Consider the following 16,004-nt stretch of genomic DNA (forward strand, 5'->3'; position numbering starts at 1 on the left):
TTAGCAGAAAGAGGCTGAAAGAGGATCAGCCTCTTTCATCCTTCCTGAGGAGCTCAGAAGCCTAAAGAAGCTGCAGGTTCCTTGGGAGGGAGGGAGGGAGGGAGGGAGAAGTAAAAGGAGCCTCAGAGAAGCTGCAGGGATTCCTCTGCCCTAGATATTCTCCTGCCCCTGCAGAAGCCCAAATGGGGCATATATGTAAAATTTATATCCCTGCCATCTGTTGGGTTTCCCCAGCCACCCTGAGCAGCTAACAGCATTTATAAAAAGACCAAAACATCAAACATAAAAAACAGAAATATCCTATACAGGCAACAAACAAACCAATAATAAAAATAGCAACAATAATAACAACATGTTTACAGCTATACCCAAATTAAAATAACCACCGACCCCCAACTAAACAATTAACCAACACCAACCCGACGAAAACAAAATAGAGGAACAAAAATCAGAACGTTTTAAAGCATTTTAGCCAGTTGCCCCAACCCAAGAGTTCTTCCAGCAATGTCCCAGTGGCCTCCCAGGAGCCTCTTTCAGCTGTTCAAGGTGAGCCTGGGCTCCACCCCCTTGGCCAGGTGGAATGGGCCTTGCACCCAGGCCTCATGGCATGGGGGGCACAGTATTGACCTGAAAGTAGATCCCATTGAACTCAGTTGTTTTTATATCTATATAGGGATCCTCTGCCTATTTCTCCTCTTCTGGCAACATATTGGTGCATGCTCCAGGTGAGAGACTTTGGAGAAGACCTCTCCCCTGCCTTCCTCCAAGTCAAGACCTTCTTGCATTTTTTGTTCTCCTGTCCTTTCTGCTTGCTTGAGGGTGGTTTTTCATCCATTTCTTCTTCTCCACCCCCAACCCTCTGAAACTCAGCCAACCTCTCCCAGCCTCAGAGGTGGGGAGCTCCAGCTCAGGACCACAAATCCAGCCTCTTTGGAACTATTTTGCAGGACTCAGAAGTTTGAACAAGCTGCAGATTTTGGGGGTGGGAGAGAAGCAAAGGCGGCTTCAGAGCCCCTCCAGGGATTTTCCTGCCGGAGGGGATGCCTCCCAATATATTGGGGGCCCACCCACAGCCTCCACAGTAAAATCTCCCCCCTTTATCTTATTCCTTGCTTCCACTCTCCATCCCCCCAAGTCCCTATCTCCACTTCCTAGGAACTCACAAGATGTCTCTGAGGGTCCTGGAGGACAACGCTCAGAGGTTGCTTGGAGGGATACAGGAGACAGCCTGACCAGGTCAACCGTCCATCTTCCTCCTTCCATCCTCGCTTGGATTGAAGAGCTCAGAAGCTGCAGGTTCCTGGGAGGGAGGAAGAAGCAAAGGCAGCCTCAGAGGCCCTGCAGTCAGTTTCCTGCCCAAGACGTTTTCCTGGTGAATGTGAAGCCATGCCTGAAAACTGGAACCATGCCTGAAATAAGATCTTCTTCCCACCACCATTAAAAACATCCCTTTCCTTTTCTGCCAACCTGGAACTGTGACACTGCTGCCTCCCTCTGTTCCGCCTCGTCCTGCAACCCCACTTTAGGGGAAGGGGCTGCAGTTCGAGGGCAGAGCATCTTCTCAGCAGGCAGGAAGCCCCAGATTCAGTCCCCAGGCAGGGCTGAGACTCCGCGTCTGAAAACCCCGAAGAGCAATTGCTGCCGGTCCGTGTGGACAATAGTAGCCCAGGTGGAGCAAGGGTATCACTGTATAGGCAGCTGACTGCGCTTGGCGCCCCCAGTTCTGCTGCTGCACAAGTTGCTGGTGGTGAGAAACTGATGACATTTTATGGCCAGTGGTTATCCTCTTCCCATCCTTAAAGTCTTCCCTCCTCCATCTCTCCCAGCACCTTGGTTCCTTCCTAGGGCTGGTCTGCTATACAGAGAGACTGTGCCCTCCTTGGGGGCTTTCCTCCTGAACGCCCCCCCCCCAGACAGGGAAGGCATCTAAGGGGGGGGGGAATAGCCCACGCCGTGTAGAGCTGAAATGAGCTTTTCCAAAGCATGAATGTCTCCCTCCTCCTCTTCCCAGAGCCATCCTGCCTCCTTTCCTTTTAGGGAGGGGGGGGTTTCCTAGCCCACCCTAAAACTGCCTCTTCCCCCGCCTGCTCTCCTCCTGGGGCGCCCCTGCACCCCTAAAAGCCTTTTGCACTCATCGCAGCCCTTGGGGGGCTGAATTGGGGGTGCAACCCCACGGATGCGCCCTCCCACCGCTGCCCCTTTGCAAAAGTTCCCTCTCCTGGAGGGCTTCTCTCCTGCGAAGCAGCTGCTCTGACACGGGAGCCCCCCCCCCCCCACAAAAAACCCCACATCTCCCTCTTTCTTCCTACCTTGACCAAAGGAGGAGGAAGCGACGCTTTCCCTCTCCTCCCCCCAGCAAGTCCTCTCTCATAATATAATCGCTGCTTTTAGCCCTTAAAGAACCAGCGTCTCTCCCACCCCCACCCAAACTGCGTGGTGCTGGAGACATTGCGGATTCTGCCTATGGGGACCCCTCAAAGCGCGCCCCCCCTCCCTTGGAGGGCACGCTCTCCTTTTCCTCCTGCCTTTTCAGGGCGGTGGGATTTGCATTCTGCAGGGGGTCCGCTCCAAGGTTCACATGAGGCAGTTGTGGCATAGTGGTTAGAGTGCCCCTCTGGATATCAAGGGACGTTTCAGATATTTTATGGCAAATGCAAAAGAATTCTTTCTCATCCCTGAGAAAGAAAAATAAGCACCCCACCCCAGACCTCCTAAGGCTGTTTTCTGCAATTTCAAAACCATGGTGCTGGAAAAACCATATTGAAGCCATGCCCACCTCACAAGGTTACTGAGAAGATATAAAGGGCGGGATGGGCACAGAAAAACACTATAAGGATGTGCAGTTTTGGTCACAGCTTAGCCCACCTCACAGGGTTGTTGTTGTTGTTGCAAAGGTAAGAGGCGAGAGGAGAAGCCAGCAAGATGCGGCTGGTGCAAATGTTTCATTTCAGCTTCACAGACCCAGCAGAGACACAAAACTGGTGCCAAGCTCACCCTGCTCCATCACAATCGCTTAACTGCAAAACTGCACAGTCCTGATCCTTTACACGGGGAAGAAAACACCGAAAAGTAAAAATATATACAATTGACTTGCAGGCACAGAAGGCAGAGAGTTTTAAAAACTTGGGGGGGGGACATGACGGGGGTCTAAGAGCCATCCGGCTGCTGGTTCCAGAAGGCAAGGATGGTCCGATGCATTCATTCCCAGGGGTTTGTCCTGACCATATGTGATTTCGACTTTACACACCTATCACCGAAATGTAACCCCTGCAAAAGTTGTGTGTCAAACTCTGCACCCCATACAATTGTTTATTGTCACAACTCTCAGCACCCTTAACCAGCAAAACAAGCTCCCAGAAATCTTAGGGGGTTTCATGGGGCTTTGGATATGTGGTATGAATGTGGCCTAACAGGTGTGTGGGTGGGTGGGTGGGTGGCATCACTGGGCCTCCAAACACACGTTGGAAATAGGCACACATTGATCAAAATGGTGCAGCATAAAATCACAGGTGCAGTCAGCTCTCTATCCTTCCACGTTTCACCGCTCGCGTATGCGCAGGCGCTCAAAATGATGTCACACACATGTGCAGAAGCAGCGAAAAGATAAAAACTCAATTATATAAAATACATTTCGGGGTTTTGAATCAATAGTCAGATAGTGGATATTATTCTAATTGCCTGAGCTAAAAACCTTGCAACCTTTGATGTCACCTGTTCATCTTGGTCTGCTGAGAGAAAAAACACTGTGACAGGGGCTGGGTGACCCGGAATGGACAATAAAATAGGGGTGATAACCTCACTCTCCAAATCTTTATAAAGAGTTCAAACAGGAAGGACATGCGCCACTGATTCAGTACTGCCATCTCCACAGGGACATAATAGTTTTTCGTGTGGAATTTGTTGGAATCGTCCCTCAAGTACAACCGAAGGCAGTATATTCAACCTTGTGAGAGTAAATGCACATCTATATTTTATAATTGCTAAGTTACGCAGATAGGGTGCAGGAGAGTCAAAATGAGTATATCTCTGCCGCTGATGTTTTTCCTACTGCGACCTTGGGCAGTAGGAATGTTGTCCCAATGTTGTCATTCCAGCGTGGTTCAGGGCGGACCTGAAGTCACAAGATGAAGTCCCATCCTCCTCAACTCAGCTCCCCCTCCATCCCACTTCAAGATAAACAACAGGCCTCTCCTTTCAGCTGATCAACAACTTTCAAACATTCACCATTTTCTTCCTTTGCCTTAGACAAGCATTCAGGGACCACTGCTTTTCACGTGCCCTTGTGAAATTCTTCTCACCTCCATGGTAGCATTTTGCTGTTTAGCCCACGGGTGTCAAACACAAGGCCCGCGGGCCAAATCCGGCCCGCCAGGCTTCGTCATGTGGCCCGCGTAGCCGCCTTTCTCGCTGCTGTTCTCGCCGCGTCGCCTTTCAGTGCGAAGAAGGTGGTGAGCAGAGAGGCCGCCTCCGGAGCTCCCCCGCCAGCGCGACCCCGCCGGCCGCCCGCCTCGTTCCACGGGCTGCCGCGTCTCTGGTGGCTGCTCCGGTCCGGCGGGCGTGCCGCCCAGGAGGCGCCCAGCGTGAGCAGCAGCAGCAAGCGGAGCGGAGCTGCCCAGCCGGACGCTCCTCCGCGCGCCCCGGCAGCCGCTGCTGGCGCTATGCTCGGCCTCCGCTGCGGCGCCGCCGCCGGGCAGGGATGCAAGTCTGGCAGGTGAGGCGCAGAGGCAGAGGACGGTAGGGAGCGAGCTGAGATGGAGGCGGGAGCGCGGCGTGGATGCGCGCCGCGGGAAACAACGTGCCTGCAGGGCTTCCACGCCCAGGCGAGGCGCAGCGCCGCCCTCTGCCGGCCGGCCCCACCGAGCCCTAGAGCCCAGCCGGCTGCTTTCCCCGACGGCTGCTGGCAGCAGGGCTGCAGCGGGCGCGCCGGAGCAAGTGGACGGGAGCCCGGCGCCTGGGCAAGCGAACGTCCCCCTCAGCTTCGGCTTGCCACGAAGGGCAAGGGGAGGCGGCTGCCTCAGGCAGCAGGATCCACAGGGGCAGCTCGGCCCGTTGTGGAAATGTGCTTCCTCCACCAGCGCCAGATTTGGGGCCGCGCGGGCGCCTCACCCGCCCCGAGCCAAGGGAGCACAAAATAATGATAACGATGCCCATTTATTCTATGGGGGGGCACCAAATTTTGTCCTCACTAATGGTGGGTGCCATATTACCAAAGTCCGCCCCTGCCCCCCCTCAATGGGATTTGAAATCCAGGGATTTGAAATCCAATACATTCCTAGGAGTGCCCCTGTCCGTACTGACCCCTAAAAGCAGACGATACCAACTTTTCAACATTGTGATAGTGATGTTGTGATATGGTAGCAATATATTGCAGTGTTGAAAAGTAGAGGGAGGAACAAGCAGCATTGGCCCCCCGTCAGAAACTGGGGTGCAACCGGCACATCTCCCCCCCCACCAGCGCCTGGCACAGGGAGGAGGCAGCAACAGGCGGAGAAGGAAGAGAAGGCGCAGACAAGCCCCAGCCACAAGACGCAGTCCAGGAAAGGTGCCCTCAGACTGGGCCTGCACAATGTTATGACACATCACCACAGGGACAGACTTTAGTAATCTTTCATAACAGGGGTGTCAGCCTGAATAAAACATTGAGGGGGGGCAGGTAGGCCCCACCTCACATCACCACCACCACCATCATCATCATCATCATAATTTATTACTGGTCAAAGACCAGCTCGAACCTCACATCATTTATCACATGCCACACACACCCCATTTAAATGTCAGAGCCCATCAACTTCGGGGGTCACAGCCTGCTCAAATATTTTAGGCTGATACAACCGGCCCTTTGAGGGTGACCAAACTGCTGATGCGGCCCCCAATGAATTTGAGTTTGACACCCCTGGTTTAGCCAATGTCCTTCCTCTTAAAAATAGGTTGTATGTCAACACCTTCTTAAACCCACACTCTTTTTTGGGTGGTAGTGGGGTTAACCTCTAGTTTCCCAACGACATCGGTCAGAACAACAAGGTTCTCCCCACCTTCAATCCTTTCAAACCACAGCTTTAAATCTTCTTTTAAATGTCAAAGTACACAGTACATCGAATCATCCACACGTGTAACTCTACAAACCTTGTGTTTGGAGAGGTTTGCCAAATCATAAACTTAGGGACTTCCAGTAACATGCAGCTGGATAGTGCAAAGTTCTAGTGTCCACATCTCCTCCAGTGCACGCCATTACTTAATGCCAATTAAAATCCAATAATAAGGAGAACCTCCACTTTTGATGGTGGTCCAAGGGTGTTGCATCATGGCAAAGGTGGTGACCCAACTCCTCCATCTGCCCCCATGCTGATCTATAAGGGAGCGAGCCGTTGAGGCGACCTTCGGTCAGCCTGCTCCCTCGTACCCCAGGAGGTTTCCAGGAATGCTTAAACCTTTTCGCTCCCTACCCCTTCATTTGTGCCTCCCTCCAATTTTGAGAGAGCTCTCGCCATAGTGCAAGACCAGAACCGGAAACTGCAGGTCAAAGAATAATACAAATGTAGTGTTGGAAGGGACCACACGAATTATCTAGTCCAGGGGTAAGGGTAAAGGGACCCCTGACCATTAGGTCCAGTTGCGGATGACTCTGGGGTTGCGGCGCTCATCTCGCTTTACTGGCCAAGGGAGCCAGCGCACAGCTTCCGGGTCATGTGACCAGCATGACTAAGCCGCTTCTGGCGAACCAGAGCAGCGCACGGAAACACCGTTTACCTTCCCGCCAGAGCGGTACCTATTTATCTACTTGCACTTTGATGTGCTTTCAAACTGCTAGGTTGGCAGGAGCAGGGACTGAACAACGGCAGCTCACCCCATTGCAGGGATTCGAACCGCCGACGTTCTGATTGGAAAGCCCTAGGTTCTGTGAATTAGACCACAGCGCCACCCGCGTTCCAGTCCAGGGGTAGTCAACATTTTTATACCTACTGCCCTCTAATGCATCTTTCTTAATGGTACAATTTCCTTACCGCCCACCATGACTTAATGGAAGGAGGATTCAGCTTGTGCCGTAGAACCCCCTACCGCCTAATTAGAATCCTGAAATGCCCACTAGTGTGTGGTAGGGACCAGGTCGACAATCCCTGATCTAGTCCAACCCCCTGCAATGCAGGAAAAACAACCCGACCTCTGCTGAAAAACCTAAAAAAATGGAGAGTTCATCACCTTCCAAGGTAGCTCATCTCACTTGCAGTCAGAAATTTCTTCCTAAAGTTTAGGTTTAGATGTATTTTTACTCCTTACATAAAATACAGATGCAGGAAGAGTCGGAAGGCCAGGAAGTAATTGTAATCTCTGTATTTACATGGATTTAAATGAAAGAAGTGAAAGAAAACTTACACTATTGTTATTATTAAGATAAAGAGTAATACATAAATTTGAGATTGCAATTTCATGTTACAATAAAAAAAATCTCATTATCATTAAATATATATCATTAATATATATTCTAAAGGCCTCCCATTTTGATACAAATTCAGCTCTCAGTTTATTTTTTTCCTGATAAGCTATCTAATTCAGCATATTCAGTCAATTTTTGAATCTACTCCTGTTTGGAAGGAACTTCTTCCTCCTCGACTTCCCAGTGGAGGAGGAGGCGATAAGCTTTAGAGAGAGTTTTACTTTTTGAGTGTATTACGTTGGATTCAAATCTTGAGGTTTCCTTGGCAAACTCTTTTTTTCTACTTTAAATTTTTCGAATATTGGATAACATTGGAACCAATCTGTCATAATATCTCTTAATTCCTCAAAACCTTTAACTTTCAGTTGGTTATCTTCTTTTAAAATTATTTTATAAGTAGGCCAATTTCACAATGTATTTTTTTTCTTCAACACTGTGGCCTCTGCTGGAGAGTCCCACCATGGGATTTTAGGCTCCAACCGATCTTTGTATTTCTCCCAAACTTTAAGAAGTGATCTCCTTATAATATGATTTGAGAAATCTGTGTATTTTTGCCTTTCCATAAATTCAATAAGCGTGCCAAGCCCAACGGTTATTATATCCCTCCCAATCCAACAAACTTATTTATTGCAAATTAGCGGTGCTCCACTTAAAGTGCTTTCCTCATTACAAGAATCGAAATATTTTCCCCATCTTGATTCACTTATGCAAAATGAGTTGTGAAATCTGACGAAATCTTTTCCCACATTCCATGTATATATATGGTTTACCCCATGTGAGTTCTTTTATGAGAAGTAAGCGTAGATCCATGTGCAAATCTCTTTCCACACTCCAAACATTTATATGGTTTCTCCCCTGTGTGAATTCTTTGGTGCGATGTAAGGCTTATGCTGTGACTGAAGTTCTTTCCACACTCAAAACAGGTATATGGTTTCACCCCTGTGTGAATTCTTTGATGACGTTCAAGGCTTGAGCTTTGAGTGAAGCTCTTTCCACACTCAAAACATGCATACGGTTTTTCACCTCTGTGAATTTTTTGATGTATATGAAGGCTTGTACCCTGGCTGAAGCTCTTTCCACACTCAAAGCACTTATATGGCTTCTCTCCTGTATGGATTCTGCGATGGCAAACAAGGTATGTGCGGTTACTAAAGCTCTTTCCACATGTCACACATTTATATGGTTTTTCCCCTGTATGGATTCGCTCATGCACAGTAAGGTGTGAACTCACACTGTAGCTCTTTCCACATTCCAAGCATTTATATCGCTTTTCCCCAGTGTGAGTTCTCTTATGTGAACTAAGGTTTGAACTCTGGCTGAAGCTCTTTCCACATTCCAAGCATTTATATGGTTTTTCCCCTGTGTGGGTTCTCTTATGTGAAGTAAGGCTAGCGCTGTGAGCAAAGCTCCTTCCGCACTCTGTACATTTATAAGATTTCTCTCCTGTGTGAATTCTTTGGTGCGATATAAGACTTGAGCCGTGAGCGAAGCTCATTCCGCACTCCAAACATTTATACGGCTTCTCCCCTGTGTGGGTTTTTTGATGCGAAGCAAGGCTTGCGCTGTGACGGAAGGTCTTTCCACAGTCCAAACAGGTATACGGTTTCTCCCCTGTGTGAAGTTTTTGATGTTCTGTAAGGGTTCTCCTGCGAATGAAGCTCTTTCCACACTCAGAGCACCTATGTGGTTTCTCCCTGCTGTGGACTTCCTGATGTATTTTAAGGTTTAAGTGGCGCTTGAAACTCTTTCCACATTCTAGGCATTGGTATGATTCCTGTCCTGCGTGAATTCTTTGATGTGATTTTAGGCCTGAGCGGTCATTGAAGCTCTTTCCACACACCAAGCATTTACACAGTATCTCCTCTGAGTGGATTCTGCAGTGTGGGTTGAGGCTCGATTTACCTTTGAACGTTTTGCCACATGAAGGGCTATCATTTGTTCTCTTCGCTTCATGCCTATTTCTTTCTGATGAGCCCCGAGAACCATTATTGCCCTGGTCATCACCTGCTAAAATTAAGGGAAAACAGCAAACATTAAAAACTTCCCAATACAGGGCTGCCTTCGGACGTCTTCTAAAAGCTACGTAGTTCTTTATCTCCTTGACATCTGAAGGGAGGGTGTTCCACAGGGCTGGTCCCACTACTTCACTTCTTACTGTGACGAAACCAGCAGAAGACCCTCAGAGTTGGACCTCATTGTCCGGGCAGAAGGAAGGAGGTGGAGATGCTCATTCAGCTCTACAGGGCCGAGGCCGTTTTGAGCTTTAAAGGTCAGCACCAACACTTTGAATTGTGCTTGGAAACATACTCTGAGCCAATGTAGATCCTTTAAGACCAGTGTTATATGCTCCTGGCAACTGCTCCCAGTCACCAGTTGAGCTGCTGCTTTCTGGATTAATTGTAGTTTCCGAGTCACCTTCAAAGGCAGCCCCACCTAGAGCGCATTGTAGCAATCCAAGCGGGAGAGAACCATAGCATGTACCACAGTCTGTGTGCAGGTAGGGACTTAGCCTGTGATGGAGCTGGTAGACAACAGCCCCAAAACTCTGACTATGCCCATGTCACCATTAAAAAACATTCATGTCCTTTCTTTCTACCTTTTATCACTGCTAGCCCGGAGCTCTGGCCCTGCAGCCTTCCTCGTTTTCTTGCCAGGTGGGCTTCCTCAATCCCAACATTTCCCCAGGTCCCCATCTCCATTCCCTGGAACTCACCAGATCTCTCTGAGGGTCCTGGGAGAGAACAGTCAGAGGTGGTGGGAGACAGCCTGACCAGGTCAACTGTCCATCTTCCTCCTTCCATCCTCGCTAGGTTTGCAGAATAATAAATAAATAAATAAATAAATAAATATTTTGTTATTTATACTCCACCCTTCCTGGTTCAGAAAACCGGGCTCGATGCAGCTAACAACATATTTAAAACACAGGCCCCCAGGGCTCCCCACGCTGCGGATAGCAGAATGCCACCCGGGGGGGCGGAGTGCGCTGAAGCAGAGTGCCCCTCGCGCCGGGCAGACATCGGCCAGCCCCACAAGCTCGGGGGACAGCAGGGAGGCGCAGCATCGCCATCCCGCTGTTCCTCGACCTTGTTCGGTTTCCCCGACCTGCTTTTGCGAGGGAAATAAAGGAATTTTTTTTTCTTTATTTCCCCCCCAAAAAACTAGGTGCGTCCTATGGGACGGAGCGTCCTATGGGACGAAAAATACGGTACCTCTGCTGACTCACGCGCTCCGACATTTTCTTAGACCGACATTTCCTGGTTTGAGGAACGGAAATGAATTGCATAAGACTGACATAGACGGACATAGATTGAGAAGGGGGTCAAAAATCACAGAGAGGAAGTGACTCAAACAGCGACATCAGCTGGTGAATAAAAATTTTGCACTCTTGAAAAAGACGTTCCTCTAATAAGACTTATAAGAGCAATTACAGGGATTTTTGCAAGATCTGCAACTAGTGAAGATCCCAAAGTGCTGCATCATAATCATAAGGTTTCATCAGCTGACCTGCACTGACAGAAAGTCTCAGGTGCCAAGGAACAATCAGCGGTGCACTTTCGGGATCCTGATACATATCCTTTGCAGTCACATCCTGGCCCCTGACCTCTGATATGTAGGGCAGCAGAACACGGTTTGAGGAAAATGGCTTCATGAGCTAGAGAGGGACTGCTGCCATGACCCACAAGTTTCTCACTGCTGACCTGGCAGCTTGGCTGCTGCAAACTGGGGGGAAATCTGTCTCCATACTGAGATGAAGCCCATTCAGTCCCTCATCTGGCAATTGCTGCAGCTATACCAGCGAGTGTCGGAACATTCAGGACCCAACACAATATTATACTCTGAAAAAGAATTTTCTTCACACCACCATTCATGGGCATAGCCAAGGAGGGGTGGGGGGCAGCCCCCCAGATCAGGTAAAACTTTAGAAATACTTAACTAACTGGCCAATCATGCCAGTGCTGCCCCCCTAACAAAAGGCCTGCCGCCCCCACCAAAAATCTTGCGCCCATGCCACCACTGAAAAACATTCCTTTTCTACCTTTCATCTCTCACAGCCCAGAACTCTGGCCCTGCAGCCTTTCTCGTTTTCTCGCCAGGGGAGCTTCCTCAACCCCAACATCTCCCCAGGTCCCCATCTCCATTCCCTGGAACTCACCAGATCTCTCTGAGGGTCCTGGGAGAGAACAGTCAGAGGTGGTGGGAGACAGCCTGACCAGGTCAACTGTCCATCTTCCTCCTTCCATCCTCGCTAGATCTGCAGGAGAATAAATAATAATAATAATAATAATAATAATAATAATAATAATAATAATAATAATTTTTGTATCCTGCCTTCTCCGGCCGAGGCAGGGCCCAGAGTGGCTAGCATCATAAAAACAACACAATATGCATAAAAACAGACATCAATTAATTAAAATACATCTTAAAATTAATTCAGACAAGTTAAAATCTAAGCAGTTGGCAATTATCAGGTTGGAATTGAGAGTGGTTAATACTTGCCAGGACCAACTGTTTCCACTGATCATACAAGGACCTGTGAGCAAGTTGGGGGCCTCTTTCGGGCTTGTTTTATACAAAGGAAAGTAAGTCAAACTCCATCCTGCCCAAAGGCCTGGCGGAACAGCTCCGTCTTGCAGGCCCTGCGGAAAGATGTCCAATCCCGCAGGGCCCTGGTCTCTTGTGGGAGAGCAGTCCACCAGGCCGGGGCCACGGCTGAAAAGGCCCTGGCTCTAGTCAAGGCCAGTCTAATTTCCCTGGGGCCCGGGATCTTCAAGGTGTTGTTATTAGCAGAAAGAGGGTCAAAGAGGATCAGCCTCTTTCATCCTTCCTGAGGAGCTCAGAAGCCTAAAGAAGCTGCAGGTTCCTTGGGAGGGAGGGAGGGAGGAAGAAGTAAAAGGAGCCTCAGAGAAGCTGCAGGGATTCCTCTGCCCTTGATATTCTCCAGCCCCTGCAGAAGCCCAAATGGGGCATATATTACAAATTTATATCCCCCAATCTGGTGGGCTTCTCACAGCCACCCAGTGTGGCTAAGAGCATATATAAAAACAGAACAAAACATCAAACAGAAAAAAACAGAAATATCCTATACAGGCAACAAACAAACCAACAACAATAACAATAGCAGTAATAAACGGTTTACAGTTATACCCAAATTAAAATAACCACTAACCCCATATAAACATTTAACCAACACCAACTCAACGAAAACAAAACAGAGGAACCAAAATGAGAACTGTTTTTAACATTATAAAACATTTTTCTCATTTGCCCCCAACCCAAGAGATGTTCCAGCAATGTCCCAGTGGCCTCCCAGGAGCCTCTTTAGGCTGTTCAATGTGAGTCTGGGCTCCGCCCCCTTGGCCAGGTGGAAATGGGACTTGCAGAAGGGAAGGTCTCAAGGAAAAGCCTCATTATGCGTGGAGCTCCCAGTCACAGTTTCCATGGTAAAAGTGGGGTGTCTTCCTCCTGACCCCCACAAGAAAGGTGTCACGCGTGAAAATGAATCTTCTACACATCACCATTAAGTCATTCCTTTCCTTTGTTTTTACCTTTTATCTCTGCCAGTCCAGAGCTCTGGCCCTGCAGCCCTCCTTGTTTTCTTGCCAGGGGAGCTTCTTCACCCCCCACATCTCCCCATGCCCCCATCTCCATTCCCTGCCACTCACCAGATCTCTCTGAGGGTCCTGGAGAGGATCGGTCAGAGGTTGTGGGAGGCAGCCGGACCAGGTCAACCGTCCACCTTCCCCCTTCCATCCTCGCTAGGTTCGCAGGATCAGCCTCTTCCACCCTTCCTGAGGAGCTCAGAAGCTGCAGGTTCCTGGGAGGGAGATAGAAGCAAAGGCAGCCTCAGAGGGCCTGCAGGCATTTTCCCGTCCAAGATATTTTCTTGGTGAATGATAAGCCTGCCTAGGTGTGGAGCTCCCATGATAAAAGAGGAGTGTCCCCCCTCCTGAACCCCACCATGCGAGGAAAGTGGAGTCATGCCTGAAAGAGGATCTTCTTCCCACCACCATTCAAAACATTCCTTTTTTGGCTCCCTTCTCTCTCTCTGCCAGCCTGGAGCTGTGACCTGGCTGCCTCCCTCCATTCCACCTCCTCCCCCAGCCCCACTTTAGGGGAAGGGGCTGCAGCTCAAGAGCGGAGCATCTCCTAAGCAGGCAGAAAGTCCCCCATCCAAGACCCCCCCTTTGGTCTAATCCTGCCCTCTCTACTCGACCCCTTTCTCTCCAAAACATCCATGCCTCCGTCCTCCTCTCCCCAGAGCCATCCTGCCCCCTTTCCTTTGGGGGGTTTCCTACCCCACCCTAAAACTCCCTCCCCCCTCCTCCCCCAACCCCACTCTAGGGGAAGGGGCAGGCAGAAAGTCCCCCATCCAAGACCCCCCCTTTGGTCTAATCCTGCCCTCTCTACTCGACCCCTTTCTCTCCAAAACATCCATGCCTCCCTCCTCCTCTCCCCAGAGCCATCCTGCCCCCTTTCCTTTTTTTGGGGGGGGGTTCCTACCCCACCCTAAAATTCCCTCTCTCCCCCCCCCCCCGCCTCGCCTTCTTGCCTTGCTCTCCCCTCCTGGGGCGCCCCTGCAGCCCTCGAGGTCCTTTGCTCTCCCCACAGCTCTTTCGGGGCTCAAATGTGGGGTGCAGCCCCATGCATGCTCCTCTCCCGGAGGGCTTCTCTCCTGCTCTGGCACGGGAGCCCCCCCCCTCCGCCCCCCCAAATATATCCCTCTTTTCCTACCTTGCAAAAGGCACCGTCCTCCGCGCTGCAGAATCTGCTCCCTCGCAGCTTTTCAAATGTAACAAAGGTAGGAAGTGACGCTTCCCCTCTTCCCCAGGAAGTCCTCTCTAGCAATATAATCGCTGCCTTTAACCCTTGAACAGCCAGTGTTCCGCCCCCCGCAAAAAAAAACCTGTAATGCGCTGGGGTCATTGCGATTCTGCTTCATGGGACCCCATAAAGTAGGGTTACTACCTTTGTTCTGGCAAAATACAGGGCAGTTGGGGGGGTGATTCCCCCCTCCCCCAATCTGTTGCTGAAATTATTTCAAAGCAATCCATTACAATCTTTTGCAGCCTAATAGGATGCCCCCTCTGAAATTTCTCTTATTTTTCTCTCATCGTTCCAACAATTTCCTCCATCACTTCTCCAACAATTTCATTTTCCAGAAGGTGGAAGGAGCAACAAGGGGATCATCTATTTTGGGCCTGATCCTGACCTATTTTTCTTTTTAAAAAACATAGTATAATGTACCGGTTAGCACTGAAATCTGGATAAATTATTCAGAATGCATACAAAATATTCCTATATTTTCTATATCACTAATAATAATAATAATAATAATAATAATAATAAATTTACATGCCGCCTATCTTGACTGTGTTCCTCCAGCCACTCTAGGTGGCTTCCAATCCACTCTTTTTGTGGGAGGACGACAAATTGAGCACTTGTTCAGCCCAGGGCTATTTTTCCAGAAAAAGAGGCACCAGAACTCTCCATGAACCCTCCCTCGTTCTCTTATAATGGCAATGGCACCTACCTGAGAGGAGCCGTGACTGAGTTCCCGCGTGTTCTAGCTGGGGAAAAAAGCCCTGGTTCAGACATATGTGTTGGGCCACTGGGATCCCGAGACAGCCCCATGGTTGTCGAGAAGGCTATGAAGTCCCACACAGGCACCTGAAGAAGTGTGCATGCACATGAAAGCTCATACCAGTAACAAACTTAGTTGGCCTCTAAGGTGCTACTGGAAGGAATTCGTTTGTTGGTTTTGTTAACGGAAAAATCTGAGGGCTCCCTTGGACAAAAAGTAAAGACACCAACCAGGATAACTTGGAGCAAAACAGCAGCCTGTAGGCTTGGCCTTTATTGAACTGTTGCAACAGGGTATTCCCCTCACTTGCAGGAGAGAGGAAAGACTCAGAACAATGGGCTGCAAGACCTTATAAAAACTTTTGAAATTCCCCTCCTCTAGCTCAAGCCCACCCCCAGAAACATCATGCATACATTTCAGAAAGGAGGGGTTGACATCATGCATACGTTACAGAAAGGAGGGGTTGAGGGAGGAGTTGTGGTGGTAACCTGAGTGTCCTGTCACCCAGCTGGTTCCTCCTTTCCCCCTCCCCATGAGTACTTTCCAGGTGACAATGGGGAGTTTGCAGTTTCCTGCCCCCAGAGGGAAGATCTGATCATTGTCCTTTGTTTCAGTCTTTGGTGAATCCACTGTTCTTTGTGATTTTGATTGTCTTCTGTCTGGGATTATCAGGGTTGACATAGCAACTGGGCAGGGCTCCTGTGGATGTGCTGGGATGGTGAAGGGATTATGGCTGACCAGAAACCAAGCCACCCCCCTTTGATAGTCCTTGTCACATGGAGTAAAAAAAAAATGGAACAGTGCAAATCCGATGTATGGTTGATTTTCTATGAATTTATAACAGAAATGTGGCGTATGTAGTGTGTGAGTGTGTGTGAAGTTTGTGCAAACAGAATGATTGGGGTGGGGGGGTTCCTGCTACAGTTTCAACTACGGCAGACCAACACGGCTACCTACCTGTAACTAGGCCTATTTGAGGCAGCCTCAGCA

General features: G+C 49.4%; 2 protein-coding genes across 6 annotated transcripts in view; both read right to left on the minus strand.

Annotated features, from left to right (window-relative positions):
* Positions 1-13,088, minus strand: part of LOC309527342 (uncharacterized protein) — a 36,447-nt gene extending 23,359 nt beyond the window's left edge. The window contains exons 1-4 of one of the 4 annotated variants that reach the window (XM_082214120.1): positions 12,979-13,088; positions 11,586-11,684; positions 10,146-10,238; positions 1,164-1,268 (exon numbers count right to left, since the gene is read on the minus strand). In XM_082214120.1, coding sequence (XP_082070246.1) covers positions 1,164-1,268; positions 10,146-10,238; positions 11,586-11,684; positions 12,979-13,081 — 400 coding nt within the window. In that variant the 5' untranslated portion in view covers positions 13,082-13,088. Of the gene's footprint in view, positions 1-1,163; positions 1,459-7,345; positions 9,440-10,145; positions 10,239-11,585; positions 11,685-12,978 lie in introns of those variants that run through there. The other 3 variants (XM_082214122.1, XM_082214121.1, XR_014217195.1) reach the window with 3 other exon arrangements.
* Positions 1-13,701, minus strand: part of LOC309527326 (uncharacterized protein) — a 63,637-nt gene extending 49,936 nt beyond the window's left edge. For both annotated transcript variants that reach the window (XM_082214076.1, XM_082214075.1), the window contains exon 1: positions 13,096-13,701. In XM_082214076.1, coding sequence (XP_082070202.1) covers positions 13,096-13,183 — 88 coding nt within the window. In that variant the 5' untranslated portion in view covers positions 13,184-13,701. The remainder of the gene's footprint in view (positions 1-13,095) is intronic.
* Between the last annotated feature and the right edge of the window lie 2,303 nt (positions 13,702-16,004).

This window comes from Podarcis vaucheri, assembly GCF_965113315.1.
Source record: "Podarcis vaucheri genome assembly, chromosome: 2".
Lineage (NCBI taxonomy): Eukaryota > Metazoa > Chordata > Lepidosauria > Squamata > Lacertidae > Podarcis > Podarcis vaucheri.